This window comes from Microcaecilia unicolor, chromosome 3 (assembly GCF_901765095.1).
Source record: "Microcaecilia unicolor chromosome 3, aMicUni1.1, whole genome shotgun sequence".
Taxonomy (NCBI): Eukaryota; Metazoa; Chordata; class Amphibia; order Gymnophiona; family Siphonopidae; genus Microcaecilia; species Microcaecilia unicolor.
In genome coordinates this window covers 196,175,060-196,189,655 of record NC_044033.1, presented here as the reverse complement: position 1 = coordinate 196,189,655, position 14,596 = coordinate 196,175,060, and the positions used below count along the sequence as shown (strand labels likewise).

Below are 14,596 nucleotides of genomic sequence, written 5' to 3'. Positions count from 1 at the left end.
CCAAGAGCTTAACCTGTCATCAGAGACTTTTATTTCCAAGCAGTGTGTAATGAAATCTGTGTTTTGAAGAGTGCATAGAGAGAAAGGGGGCACTATCTGAGGCCAGACTTGTAGAGTTCTGAGCAAGTCTCCTCTGCTATTTTCAGCCTCTGTGCTCTCTGCCTTTTGCTGGCATCTCTTTTGGTATTTTCAGCCGCTACACTCTCTGCATCTTGCTGGAATTTCCTCTGGTATTTTGAGCATCCTGTAGTTTCTGCACATTGCTGAGTCTCCTCTGGTATTTTCAGTCCCTGCAGTCTCTTCCCTGTGGTCTTTGCTTTTCTGAGTTTCCTCCTAACTTAGAACCTGGAGACCAATCAGAAATGCTTAATATAGCTGAATGAACCTGCCTTGAGCTGCAAGTGAAAAGAGCATGAGCTAAATTCAAACTGCCTGAGTTCTTTACAGTGTCTTTTTCCTTCCTACCCAGCTCTTATCAGGGAGCCATCACACACAGCCGGTCTCCATGTCCTTTCCCTGGGTACACTCGCATAGAGACCACATCCAGAGACCCACAAACATGAGAAATCATACACACCCCATCCAGAAGAGCAGCGACATGAACACACACAGAGAATACATCCAGAGACCCACAAACATGAAAAACTACACACACCCCACCTAGAGGGGCAGAGACATGAACACACACATACACACACACACACAGACCGCATTCAGAGACCCATAAGCATGAGAAACCATACACACCCCATCCAGAAGAGCAGAGACATGAACACACACACAGACATAGGAGCCAACTTTTCAAAATTATTGGGGGTGCTAAGCCCAGTGGAAATAACCCCTCCCTGGACACATACAAGGAATTTTCTCAATATTGGGGGTGCTCAAGCACCCACAGCACCCACAGAGTCGGCTCCTATGCACACAGAGACCACATCCAGAGACCTACAAACATGAAAACCTATACACACCCCATCCAGAGGGGCAGAGACATGAATTCACATCCACACAATCCTTTGTTTGTGTTGAGGCCACTCCCTGACCTGAATTCCTCTCAAATGTAGGTCAACAAGGATTGTGCAGCAGCGGGGCGGGTGGTGTTATCCAACAGGCACAGTTCTTGGGCCAAGAACAACAGTAATGAATGGAGTGAAGTAATGAGCTAAAATAAGGGAACGTTCAGAAAAGAAATGAAATGTCCATAACCTGGAGACAGCGAGTTGCAGCAACATTGCCCCATGCTTAATTGCAGTAAACCAGAACAAGGGAGCAGAGATTCATGATCTGAAGACAAAGGGGGGGGGGGGGGGGGGAGGGAAGAGAACCAAGAATAAATTAATGTCCTGCTTTGTAGAAGATTTCTGCATAGATCAGTCACACTCAGTGGTCATTGGAGCTGGTCCCTACCAGCAGACTCCACACCTTCCGGGAACACATACATCATATCACACACACACATAAAAATACACAGTGCACATCTTCCAGCAATACACACACAGCTAAACTGAGAGCCAACTGCGCTGACTGGATAAGAAGAAAATATGAAAAATGTAATAAATTCATCTTGAACAGATAATAAGTTCAGAGGAAAACAAGTTACAGGTAAAATGATGTACATTTATTGCGAAATTTACATTTTGGAACAGACTGTGAAAGACATGTGGTAAAATATATCCAACATGGCCGTGTTTCAACACAAGAACTGCATCAGCAAACAATTCCAAATCCCTGAAATTCAGGACCTAAACAGAAAAAGAACTGGGACTAGTGGGAAGCATAGTAACATAGTAGATGACGGCAGATAAAGACCTGTATTGTCCATCCAGTCTGCCAACAGGATAAACTCATAAGATATGAAGTGATAATACTTCATCTTGATTTGTCCTTGCCATTTTCAGGGCACAGACTGTAGAAGTCTGCCTGGCACTGACCTTGTTCTCCAACTACTGAAGCTGAATCTGTACATCCGTGATCAGGGCTCAGACCATAGAAGCCTGCCTGGCACTGGCTTTGCTTCCCAATTACTGGTGTTGCATCTAATCACCGCTAAGCTTATTTGGTTCCATGCCTCCCAAACATGATTCCTTTGTGTTTATCCCACATATTTTAAATTCTGTTACCGTTTTCATCTCCGCCTCCTCCCGCGGGAGGGCATTCCAGGCATCTACCACCCTCTCCGTGAAAAAGTACTTCCAGATGTTATTCCTGAGTCGACCCCCTGCAACCTCAATTCATGTCCTCTAGTTCTACCATCTTCCTGTCTCTGGAAAAGGTTTGATTGTAGATGAATACCTTTCAAATATTTGTCTATATCATATCACCCCTGTCTCTCCTTTCCTCCAGGGTATATACATGTTCAGGTCCTCAAGTCTCTCCTCATATGATTTGTCATGCAAACCCCATACCATTTTTGTTGCTTTTCTCTGAAGCACTTCAAGTCTTTTTACATCCTTAGCAAGATATGGCCTCCAAAACTGAACACAATACTCCAAGTGGGGCCTTAACAACGACTTGTACAGGGGCATCAACACCTCTTTTCTTCTGCTAGTTATACTCCTCTCTATGCAGCCTAGCATCCTTCTGGCCACAGCCACTGCCTTGTCGCATTGTTTCACTACCTTGAGATCCTCAGACACCATCGCCCCAAGGTCCCTCTCCTGAGCCGCGCTTACCAATCTCTCCCCTGCTTTCTGGTACATCATGTTTGGATTTTGCACCTCTTTTAGTCTTACAATGCCATTCCTAGCTTTTCTCCTTTCCCCTCTTGTCACTTCTCTTTGCATCTTTAGCCATCTTTTCTTCTGCCTACGCTTTCATTAGCCATGTTTCCCTCTTTGCTTCTTTGAGTTTAACCCACTAATCTTTTCCGTGATCCTCTGTATTTCTGAAACGCAGCCTCTTTTGCCCTTATTTTTTCAGCCACTTGTTTGGAGAACCATATAAGCTTCAAACAAGTGGCTAAAAAAATAACTTTATAGGCAAAAGACAGCACTCCACATTCAATGGAGGCAGAAGGCACGCATGTATTGTAATAGGAGATTATTGATTTCTAAATTAAACTGGTAATTCGTGTATTCCTGTACCTGTCAATGGATGTGAAATCCTGTAAACAGGCCACTAAATAGGAGATGGTAGAAGCCACTTTCATCAGTGTGAGACCGGCATGCCAACTCTCGGCTTCAAGCCTCAGGCATGGAGAAGCCTTAGCCAAAGAAACATTTCTCTGTCTATCACTGGTGAGGGGAACTGAGAAATGTAAGAGAGGGAGAGCATGTGTTTGTGTGTTTGGACTATGACATCTGTACCTGGATATATATGTGTATGGAACTGTTTTGTCTTGCATGTTATTCTGTGCTTCTCTTTCTCAGCCCAGCCTCCTCCCTCCCTCCCTCCCTCCCTCTCCTCCAGCAAACCTGACAAGGCACTTTACAGAGTGTTACACAACCTGTGACCCACTAACACACATTTGGCACTAGATGGCCTGGAAAGTGGAGCAGGGAGAGAGCATGATGCAGAACAGGCTGCAAAACAGCAGAGTCCACCAGCAAAGCCAGCATGCGTGCCCCCTTCTCTGCACAGCAAGCCACTCACTGCTCAGCTCTCTTCCAGGTACCACCTTTGCTTTCCTGATCTTCTGTAACCCTCCTTCCCCACACCCAGTGCATTGCCATGGGATGGACCCAAGGCCATACAGTGTACAGGGGGTCCTGTACCTTCCCTTTTCTTTCCGTACTCTATCTGCTGGAGAATGCGGTTCTGTGAGCTGGACTGTCAGGGAAGGACTAGACAGAACAGGGACACTGAGCATCTCTGCAGCTGTGCGGCCTGACCTAGTATCTGGGATTGGGACTTGCAGAGTAGAGTGGGAGGGTCTGGGATACTGAAGCTCCTTGAGGTGAGGGGAAGAGACAGGATGGACTGGGAGGCTGAGACTTGACAGGATGCTGGCAGTGGACCTGGAATCCTGGAGCATCATCAGAAGCAACAGATGAGGGAGAAAGGCCTTGGAAGCTGAGATGTGGTGAGAATTTGAGCATGGGCCTTGGATCTGGAAGCACATTGAGGTAGCATAGGGCAGGTGAAGGAGGAGGAGCCTGGGATGCTGTGATGGTGGGAGGGTGAAGGTAGACCTGGGATCGGCAGATGGGGACAGGTGAACCTGAGATGGTGGAGTCCCTGTTTTGGATTTGGATTGTAGACTTACTACTCACTTTTTCCAAATCCCAGCTCAGGGAAAGGCTGAGCCTCAGTTACTGAAATGTCTGGGTTGGAACTGGAACGTAGGGCGAGGGGGCTAGGATACAGGAGGTGAAGGAGGGAAACACTGGACCTGGTATACTGGAACCCTGGGGAGATGCTTGGGCGGAGTTTGGGTCTCAGAGATAATGGGAAGGAGGGATGAGCCTGGGATGCTAGAGTTCCATAGGAGAGTGGGGGGCAGGAGGACAGCTTGCTTCATTTTAATCAACAAAATGATTTAATTTACAGAAAGATTACTGGTTTATGTACCTGGAGGTTTTACAGAGCTATCTTGTATATCGCATGGCCAGAACAAGTTCTTAGATGAGTGCCCTGTATTATCACATCGATGGGACAGATGTAGTCGGTATTTTCGGGGGTGAAGTGGATGTATATTTGAGTTTCTGCAGCACCTCTTGCTCACCGAGGGGGTAATTTTAGTACAAGCTTACTTCTCCCTGTGCAGCTAGCAGCAAATTTTCAAAATAATTATATGAGCATACTAATGTTTTGAAAATTACCCCAGGGAGATTATGCTCTGGTTAATTAACACACATATTTTCCAATTTATATACAGCACAGCCACTATGATTGGGATCCATAAAATATCATCATGCGTTATAATGGGGTCAATAGAACATGGACACAACCAAAAAATTGATCTGTTGCAAAAGGAGCTAAACATGATTGTGTTATATATGCATTCATGCTTTTGCGGGGTGCATTATATCAGGGTTCCACTGTACATAAACACAAACCCTCTCTCAACCCCACCTGCAGTTCGGATAAAGCTTTCAGATTCAGTTTGCCTGTTTGCACTACTAAATTAGTGCTTTACATAGAGAAATGGTTTCTGCACCAGGGGGATGGGTGCCAGGCAAGTCCTAACTCAGGGCAATTGAGTGAGTCCTGAGGTGGGGGATCTTGTTTGTTGTTTGGAGGGTATAGGATCACCACTGAAATGGGTGGGGGGAGTTGTCAACTATGGTGGGGAATTAGGCAGTGGAACAGCAGTGCCTGGCTCTGAACTGCATGAGAACTGCAGATACATCAAACATATACCACACATACACCAAACACACTACTTTCATACATTCACTGCATCATTGTACATGTGGTGCACCTTCTAGAGCTAGAAACACACACACAGCTCTGCTAATGCACCTCACTCCTGCTCTGCAGTGCCCCCTTCTATTCCAGTACTGAGACCCTCATACACAGAGCTCTGCCAATGCACCTCACTCCTGCCCTGCAGTGCCCCCTGCTATTACAGTACTGAGACCCCCACACAGCTCTGTCAATGTCCCTCAATCCTGCTCTGCAGCGCCCCCTGCTATTCCAGTACTGAGACCCTCACACACAGCTTGAAATTGGGTGGACATTAGTGAGCTCGGAGACTCTGTTTGCTAAGGTGTCCTCACTACAATGCTCCTGCTCATAGGACCTGAGACATAATCTGGGAAATCTCAAAAAAAAATGGGATGCTTCCTTCAACTTAGAGCAGGTAAAACTGCTGGATGCTTCCACATGTTGGGGAGGGATGGCAGAGCGGCCCACTTCCAGGATTTTTGGCCAGTCCTGGTTTTGAACTTCTCATTGCATTGTGGGATTTGTAGTCCCCGATTCCAATAAGTGCTGCAGGTCCCATAATGTACCATCACGGGGCTGTCAGAAATCCCAGACTGGCCTAAAGCCTCCCTCCTGGAACTGGGCAACCGGGCAGCTCAGACATAGGATAGGGAATGTCACGAACATATGCCCTTGGCAAATTGAACAGTCTAGATATTGGTCTGACTTAGTAAGAAAGGACTCACACATTCTGCCCCTCCACAGCACAGGCAACAGTGGCGTTATGCCAATACACCTTAATGCAGTTCTGCACTGAAGGAGTGTCAGTTTTCTCTGCTTTTGGCTCTTTCCTGAGCCTGTGGCATAGGGATAAGCAAGAGCTTGTTGGTCAGGGATTAGCACAAGATGAGGGAGAGGCCGGGAGCAGAGGAATAAACCAGCCTGGACTAGAGGAGAATTAGGTCAGTAGTGCTGGCAGAGTGCCCAGGAGGCCTGGTGTTAGGAATAGCACGACATCATTATTTTCTATGACAATTATCCCTTCACATTGGCCTCTAACTCTTACGAACTGTAACAGGAATAACCACAGAGGACTGGACTGCACTGTAGAACCCGCATGCAGTCACCTCTGGGGTACAGAGACTTGCAGCACATTCCTGACACCCTGTGTGAGGGAAACCTCTGCGTGCAGCCACCTCTGGGGTACAGAGACCTGCAGCACATTCCTGACACCCTGTGTGAGGGAAACCTCTGCGTGCAGCCACCTCTGGGGTACAGACACCTTCAGGCACATTCCTGACACCCTGTGAGAGGGAAACCTTTGCGTGCAGCCACCTCTGAGAAGCAAGGTCCTGTGGAACAGATCACTGAGAACAGACACTTCTGGTACCAGACAGCCTGTCCAGAACCAATACCAAGAATCCCTGAACTGAAGCTCCCATGTACACATTATGTAACCCAATCAGATGCCGTCTCTCAGGGATATATAGTAACATAGTAAGTGATGGCAGATAAAGACCTGAACGGTCCATTCAGTCTGCCCAACAGTCACATTCATTATCAATTCTAGATTAAATCAAGAATGAACGTAATATTATATGCTCGATCATGGTCTTTCTTTGGTGTTTCTGGGACGTAGACCGCAGAAGTCCGCCCAGTTCTGTCCTTATGTTCCAACTACTGGAGTTGCCGTCAAAGCCCACTCCAGCCTATCCAAATCCGTCTTGTCATTTGTGGGAGCGAATACAGGACTACAGCGCTGCCTGCTGAACAGGCCTTTCCGTTGTGCAGTTAATGCCACCACTGCTGGCAGTGGTAAAGAAAGCTATGAGAGCAGGCAGCTGCGACACAGAGTCCCTTCCTCAAGGAACTTACAGTCTGTACCTTGGGCCTATATCAGGGGTTTATTTCTTTTTTACTCCACTTGTTGGCAAGAAGACCTCTGGATGAAGCAAGTTCTGCTTTGCAGGCAGAAGGAGAAAGGCTAAGATGGTGTAAAGGGCTGGGGGTAGACCTGGAAGCCTGGGTCCTCAGGAAGAAGAGGAGAGGGTGAGCTTCGCTGAGCTAATGGGGGTACTGTGGGTACCCTGCATCCCACCTCTTCAGCCTGACCCCCACACTGACTGTGTCGCTCTCTGTCTGTCCTAGCCCAGTGACTCATATGAAGTTACTATTTTCCAGTTATTGTAGGCCAGTAGTATCTTGGCACTGTGCCCAAGCCACCCTGGTTGGCAGCAGCTCAGGTAAACAAAGCCAAAGCCTTCTTCTGACCTACATTTCAGGCTCCTCACGTCTGGCAGGGATTCACGTGCTGCCTATAGAGAATGTGACCTTCGTGGCACATGGCCCTCAAAGGACAGGTGCACCACAATGGCAACTCTTAGGAATACGAGGAAAAGGTAGGATCCTCGTTAGTACAGGCCCTCAGGTCTTGTACCTAAACTGCTTCCCTTCCTTTAGGGGATCTCGATTCAGGAACCCATGACTCTCCCCACACACACAGAGCTCTTCCAATGCACCTCATTCCTGCCTGCAGCACACCTTGCTAGTCCAGCACTGAGACCCTCACACACACACACACACAGAGCTGTGCCAATGCCTCTTACTCCTGCCCTGCAACACCTCCTGCTATTCCAGTAGCGAGACCTTCATACACACACAGACAGCTCTGCCAATGCACCTCACTCCTGCCCCGCAGCACCCCCTGCTCTTCCAGTACCGAGACCCTTAAAATACACACCTGCTAATCCACAGCCCTGCCTCCTTAGCATGTTTCTCACTTTCCATCCAGCAAGGACAGAGAAAGATTAAGGCATTATTTCTTAGGGGGAGGGGGAAGGGGAAGAGGGATGGAGAGTAACAAACTCTGCCTTTTTTTGTGGGGAGGGAGATAGAAAGTTGCATGAAACAGGAAGAAGAATGGAGAGAAACACCACATGTGGAATAGTGATAACAGGGATTAGAACTCAAAGTTACTCCCCACTGAATTAGAGAAAAGGAGTAGAAAGAGGATGGGGGGGGGGGGGGGAGAGGTAACATGGTCCTAAAGGGACAGGGAGAAATGGGAGAGAGCCGGGCACCTGAATGATCACTTCCAGGACCCTCCCGAGTGCTGCACGAGTGGTGCGGACACACAGGGTGCAAGGGAGACTTGGCACAAAACTTTCTCCCGTCCATTGTCTCCCCTGTGGTGGACACAGGTATCAGTAGGCAGGTCAGGGATCTAGGACACGAGTCCTCCTCAGGGGGCTCCTGATTGAGGCTTCGGAGTCTCTCTGATGTGGGGATCAGCCTAGTGTTTGAGTGTCAGTTCCCAGGACCCTTTAAAGTCCGAGCTTGTCCGGACAGCTGGAAGTTCCCCCTGCAATGAGCTGAGCTAAAGCTCAAAAAGAGCAATGGAAGAGGCTTCTGGAACGGGGATTTTCCAAAGTATGGAGATAGTCAGGTTAGCTGTTTCATCCCAGGACAGCGAGCATCTTCCAGAGAGAGGCAGGGTGGGTTGTGCCCGGGTCCCTGACACCCCTGGAATGAGGAATTATCAGGGGTCCGTGAGAGCCAGGAAAGGGATTCAAGGCTGGGTCCCTGGCTCCCCCTGGAATGAAGACTTTTCGGGGCACAGTGAGAGCCAAGGTATGGGTTTGTGCCCAAGTCCCTAATATCCCCTGGAGTGAGGAATTTTCAGGGTACAGTATGAACTAGGCTAGGAGCTTTGCATTTCATACTAGCACACTCTGGCCTCTGGAGTTATGTAAGCAGGTGTAGTAGGTGTGAGCATTACTTGAGCAACGCTTCCAGTTATTTCCCTTGCTTGTGTTTTTCCTGTGTAGGTGTGTCAACACAGCAAGATCTGACGTAGAACAGAGTGGAAGTAGCAGCAGCCCAAGCTGAGACCTGTCAGTTGGAGTCAGGAGAGCGAGTGGACCGGAGAGAGCAGAGGCATCTCCCTCCTTCCCCACTGTCACCAACAGGTATTGCCAAACCAAGTTTCCAGGACACGTTCCCGGGGCGGCAGGCTTGTTCTGCAGCACAGCCTTCAACATCCACCACGGGTCCAGTGCAATGCTTGCAGGTCTTGAAGACGACCCAGTGAAACCGGGAGATTGGCGTTCATCCTCCTTCAGGAAGGAGAACCTAACCAGTCTGCAGCAACCCTACCTATCTGTTCCATGCTGACCCCATCTGGGGCTACAAAGGATTTCTATTAAAGACTGAACCAGCCCCAGATCTGGGACCGTTCACTATTCGTTCTCACCAGCTGAGAAGCAAAGCATCCTGTCTATCAGCTCTTGCAACCATGGAGGAGCTCACCCCCTTCTCTCCCTGTTTCCCCATTCACCAGGACAGAGCAGTGCTGAGGGTGCGAGCCCCAAAAACCAAGCCCAGTCTCAGCTGCCGGCGGAAGCGGGAGTTCATCTCGGAGGAAAAGAAGGACGCCTGCTACTGGGAAAAAAGGCGAAAGAACAACGAAGCGGCCAAACGCTCACGAGAGAAGCGCCGCCTGAATGACCTAGTGCTGGAGGGCCGGGTCATGGCGCTGAACGAGGAGAATGTGCGGCTCAAGACAGAGCTGCTGCAGCTGAAACTGCGCTTTGGACTAATTAGCGCCTCCTGCTTCATGGAGGAGAGTCAACAGCTGGGCAGCGGAAACCGCACTGGCCACTTCTACGGCGGCTACTCCAATGGGTCACCTGCCACCCTCAACTCTGACTGCTCGGAGACGGAGCAGTCCAGCCGAGACACTGCCAGCCTTTCTTTGACAAAGTACTCCCCCCGCGGATCCCTCTCTGACATGTCTGATGGCTCCTCCAGAGATAGCCCCGTCCCGTCTATGTTCTCCGAGGGTCAGAGGTTAGATCAAGAACTACACTCTGCTTACAGCATAGACACAGACCACTGCAGGATAAACAGTGAGCGTCTCAAAGCCCCAACGACCCCCCAATCCGAAGAGTCCCACAAGCAAGTGACACCAGTGCTGAGCCCAAGAGGAGCGGTCATTCTCTTCCATGCCAACGGCTACACGCTGGATCCTCAGCAGAGCCAAGAGATGTGGGGGAGGAATCCCTTGCACGGACAGGTGGACAAAGACAGCCCCATGGACATTAGTACTGGGAAGCTGAACCTCTACAGTTCTGAAAGTACCGTTGCACCTGCTGAGAACTTGCACAAGATCTTCAGCGCCGACAAAACCAGCGAGTCCTCAGTTTGCCAGCAGTCTGGGACAGAGACAATGACCCTTCCAGATGCCTATGGGAACTCAACAGCAACAGGACCCCACGAGAGCACCTTGGCAGGCAACCTCAAGCCTCACCAAGAGGACTTGCACCAACCAGCTGTGCCTCCAGACTCCCTTTGCAAGGGGGCAGGAGCAACCCCCAGATCTGGGTCCCCTTATGATGTGTATCAGAGCAAGGACAGTGACTGTGAACAGGAGGGGGCTCTGGCATCACCAGTCCGCACTCTCCCCATGCCCTCAGATTCACAGCAGGACGTCAGAGTGTCTGCCCTACCTCACAAGCTGCGTCTGAAATGCCGGGAACACAGCAGCGGCTGCCAAGAACATGGAGCCTTTGGTGTTTCCCAGCCCAGTGTGGTGATTGTGGACCAAGTCCACCACTCCATGCAGCAGGCAAGGGACAGCTCTGATGAAGAGAGCCAGTTGCTGCAGCGGCGTCTGTTGGTGAGCGAGCAGCTGTGCCGTGGAAGGGAACAGTTGTACCAGGCATCAATCACCAGTGGCTGGTCAGAAGCGACAGGCTTGGGCTGCCCAGCACCCTCGGAGGCAGCTGCCCAACTTCGCCTGGTGTATGGATTCCGGGAACAAGACTGTGCTGGCCTAGGGAGAGCTGTCGGGGAGAGGTGCTAAGACAGAAACGTTTGTGCATCTCTGTTTCTTAGCATTGCTTTGGACACTTCAAGAAAGAGGCAAGTCAGAGGGACTCATATTTTTTAGTCTGTTGGGTCCTGCTGTCTTTCTTTCTCTGCTCTTGACTCTGATGTAGAACAAATGAACACTGAACTTGAATCATCTGTACATAAATGTAATAAAAGTGTGAATAAACTAAGTGGGCTTGCTCTGTTTCATTAGGGCTCTGGGCCAGAGAGAAGGTTTGCTGTGGAGTGCAGGAAGCTGGCAGGCTGGGTTAAGCATGCTCGGAGCTTGATACTCTGCTGAGGGAGAGAAGAAATATGCAGAAAGAAGGGCTACCAAAGGGGAGAGGGCGGGGCAAAAAAAAGATGGTTGGAAATGGGGTGGGTGGGGAAAGGATGCAGCTTTACCTTCTGCAGACAAGTTAGCCCTGCAGTAGCTGTGATGTGTGATGGCTTAATGGAATTTCTACTCAGAAGCAGAGGCACAAGTGGCCTTAAGAATCTTGTTTTTGAACTGCTTTATTCTACAGGCTTGTCTGTGCTGCACTTGGAACAGCGGTAAACCCCTCAATATCCCATTTCTCTGTCACTGCCTTGGTGTGTATCCGGATTTGAGTGTGTGCATGTTGCATATAACATGTATGCAGTGATCCTTGCTGTCCACGTTTGTACATATTGTAAGTCTTTGTTCCATCCACAGACCCTTTGTAATACTCCCATTTCCAGGAGCCATTAACATTCCTAATTTAACAGCAGAGAGGCGGACAGGCAAAGAGGAAAGGGCGGATGTACCGAATGAACTCCCAGACACTGTTTTCTTTCATGTGTGCCATGTGGGGGTGGGAACAGGTGAAGCTGGTACATAGCCAGACTCAGAAGCCTCAAGAACTATTTATGCTAATTAGCTGACTGTACAATCTCTCTTCTGGGAAAGTAGGTCAGGAATGTAGGTCAGGGAGGTGGGGCAGAAGGGACAGGACTCCTGGTACAGTGATTCCCCCCCCCCCCCCCCCTCCTCCTCCTGAACTTGAATCTCCCAGTTCCCTGGCCTCCAGGTTCTGCAAAAGATGGAATGAAGTGGACTCATACTTGACAGCTCAGGCCTCGGTGAATTCATTACTCTGTAAGATGCCACCTCCCTCTGCCATTCTTTCTGCCCCAGAATAACATGGCTTAGGAAACACCCATTCCTGAAACATCTCACAGCACAGGATGTACTGTCCTACACAATCTCTGTTGCAGATATCTGGAGGTTCCTGCAGGATCTCAAAGCACAGGATACACTGACCTGCAGTCTCTCTAATGCAGATATCTGGAGATTCCTGCAGGATCTCAAAGCAGAGCACACACTGACCTGCAGTCTCTCTATGCAGATATCTGGGGATTCCTCAGGATTTCACAGTGCAGCACACATTGTCCTGCCCTCTCTCTAATGCAGATATCTGGGGGGGTTCCTGCAAGATCTCAAAGCACAGGAGAACTGTCCTGCACTCTCTCTAAACTGGCAGTGGGAGACTGTGACATGCAAACAGGAAAAGCAGCAACACACTGAAGCATAACCAGCAATAGCAAAGAGAAATGTGGTTTATTGAAACATATACCCAACGTGGCTACATTTCGTCCAAAGGCTGCATCAGGGGTAAAGCTTCAATGCAAACATTTAAACCAACTAAAAATATAAAGACCAATAAATATGAATCAAATTCCTAATAAAAACATAGTACAACAATCGGAAACCTAAAACACAATACAAATTGTGACATACAAACACGCAGTCAGAGTAGATTATGTGGCAAACATAAAACTAGAAAACAGTTTCCGGGTATGAAAGTGTGTAATCATACAAGATACAAACAAGCAAACAACAAGCACTGATTGTCTACACACATAAGTGTATAGTGAGCTCCAATCAGATCAAATATACAAAGTGAGAGAAGTACATCAGTCATAAAAAAGGTAAACAGGATTGTGTTGATGCCGACAGAATAACTTATTTAAAGTCCTTATGGACCAGAAATGAAGGTACCAAAAAGGACATGTACTTCCTAGGGAATACTAGCAAACTCTCCCCTATTATTTTCTGACAAAAAGGCCTTGTCAAACTAATATTTCTGCCTTAAAACTTAAAATGAAAGGTGATTATTTCCAAACTGGGCAAAAAAGAAAAAAAGGTATCTTTAAGAAAGAAAATCTTTTGCAAAAAGGCAAAATATAAAAACAAGGGTGGGAACAGAGGCAGCATGCCCTACCGACCTTAAATCGCTATTTTTGGAAAAATACTTTTTTTTAATCACTAAAAAAAATGCCACAAATAACTTGAAACATTGTGTGATCCAGCGACCATATTAGATGCATTCCAATGCAGATATCTGGGGGATTCCTGCGGGATCTCACTTCCCAGGAGACAAACTCCTGTACCCTCTCTAATGCAGATATCTAGGGGGGGGCAGGGGTCCTGCAATATCCCACAGCAAAGCAGACATTGTCCTGTACTCTCTGTAATGCAGATAATCCAGGGGTTCTTGGAGCATCTCACAACACAGCACACACTGCCCAGCACTAATGGAAATATCTGAGGGTTCCTGAAAGATCTGACAGCACTGCAGACACCGTCCAGCACTTTCTCTAATGCAGATATCTGGGGGGGGGGGGGGGGGGTCCTGCAGGATCTCACAGCACAGTAGACACTGTCCAGTGCAGTAGACACTGTCCAGAACTCTCTCGAATGCAGAAATCTGGGAGTTCCTGCAGGATTTCACTGCGCAGGAATAACCGTCTTGCACTCTCCTAATGCAGATATCTAGGATTCCTGCAGGATTTCACAGTGCAGCAGACACTGACCTGCCCTCTCTCTCTCTAATGCAGATTTCTGGGGGTTTCAGTGGGATCTCGCAGCAGAACAGACACTGTTCTGCAGTCTCTCTAATAGTTGTATCATGGAGCTCCTGTGGGAAGCCACAGAAGAACATAAGAATAGCCAAATTGGGTCAGACCAATGGTCCATTTAGCTCAGAATCTTGCTTCCAACAGTGGCTATTCAGGTCACAAGTACCTGACAGATTCTCAAATAGTAGCAATATTCATTTCATGCTACTGATCCAAAGGACAAGCAATGGCTTTCCCTAAGTAACATATAACATAGTAGATGACGGCAGAAAAAGACCTGCACGGTCCACTCAGTCTGCCCATTAAGATAAACTCACATGTGCCATTTTTTGTGTATACCTTACTTTGATTTGTACCTGTCTTTTTCAGGGCACAGACCGTGTAAGTCTGCCCAGCACTATCCCCGCCTCCCAACCACCAGCCCCACCTCCCACCACCGGCTCTGGCACAGACTGTGTAAGTCTGCCCAGCACTATCCCCACCTCCCAACCACCAGCCCTGCCTCCCACCACCTGCTAAGCTTCTGGTATGCAAG

The 14,596-nt window shown here is 48.5% G+C and overlaps 1 protein-coding gene and 1 long non-coding RNA gene across 3 annotated transcripts in view; one reads left to right on the top strand and one right to left on the bottom strand.

Moving 5' to 3' along the window:
• Window positions 1-3,548: 3,548 nt before the first annotated feature.
• Window positions 3,549-11,443, top strand: LOC115464897 (nuclear factor interleukin-3-regulated protein-like). 2 transcript variants are annotated; one of them, XM_030195274.1, is made up of 3 exons: window positions 4,101-4,104; window positions 6,701-6,707; window positions 9,525-11,443. In XM_030195274.1, exon 3 carries the CDS (start codon window positions 9,602-9,604, stop codon window positions 11,168-11,170), a length of 1,569 nt encoding a protein of 522 aa, XP_030051134.1. In that variant the 5' UTR covers window positions 4,101-4,104; window positions 6,701-6,707; window positions 9,525-9,601; the 3' UTR covers window positions 11,171-11,443. The 2 variants fall into 2 exon arrangements, with proteins under 2 accessions (XP_030051133.1, XP_030051134.1); XM_030195273.1 differs by lacking the exons at window positions 4,101-4,104; window positions 6,701-6,707 and adding an exon at window positions 3,549-3,609 and having other exon boundaries at window positions 9,135-11,443.
• The window catches only part of LOC115464898, a 25,684-nt gene continuing 22,271 nt past the window's right edge, over window positions 11,184-14,596 (bottom strand). The window contains exon 3 of the long non-coding RNA XR_003941286.1: window positions 11,184-11,258. This is a non-coding gene — a long non-coding RNA (uncharacterized LOC115464898). The remainder of the gene's footprint in view (window positions 11,259-14,596) is intronic.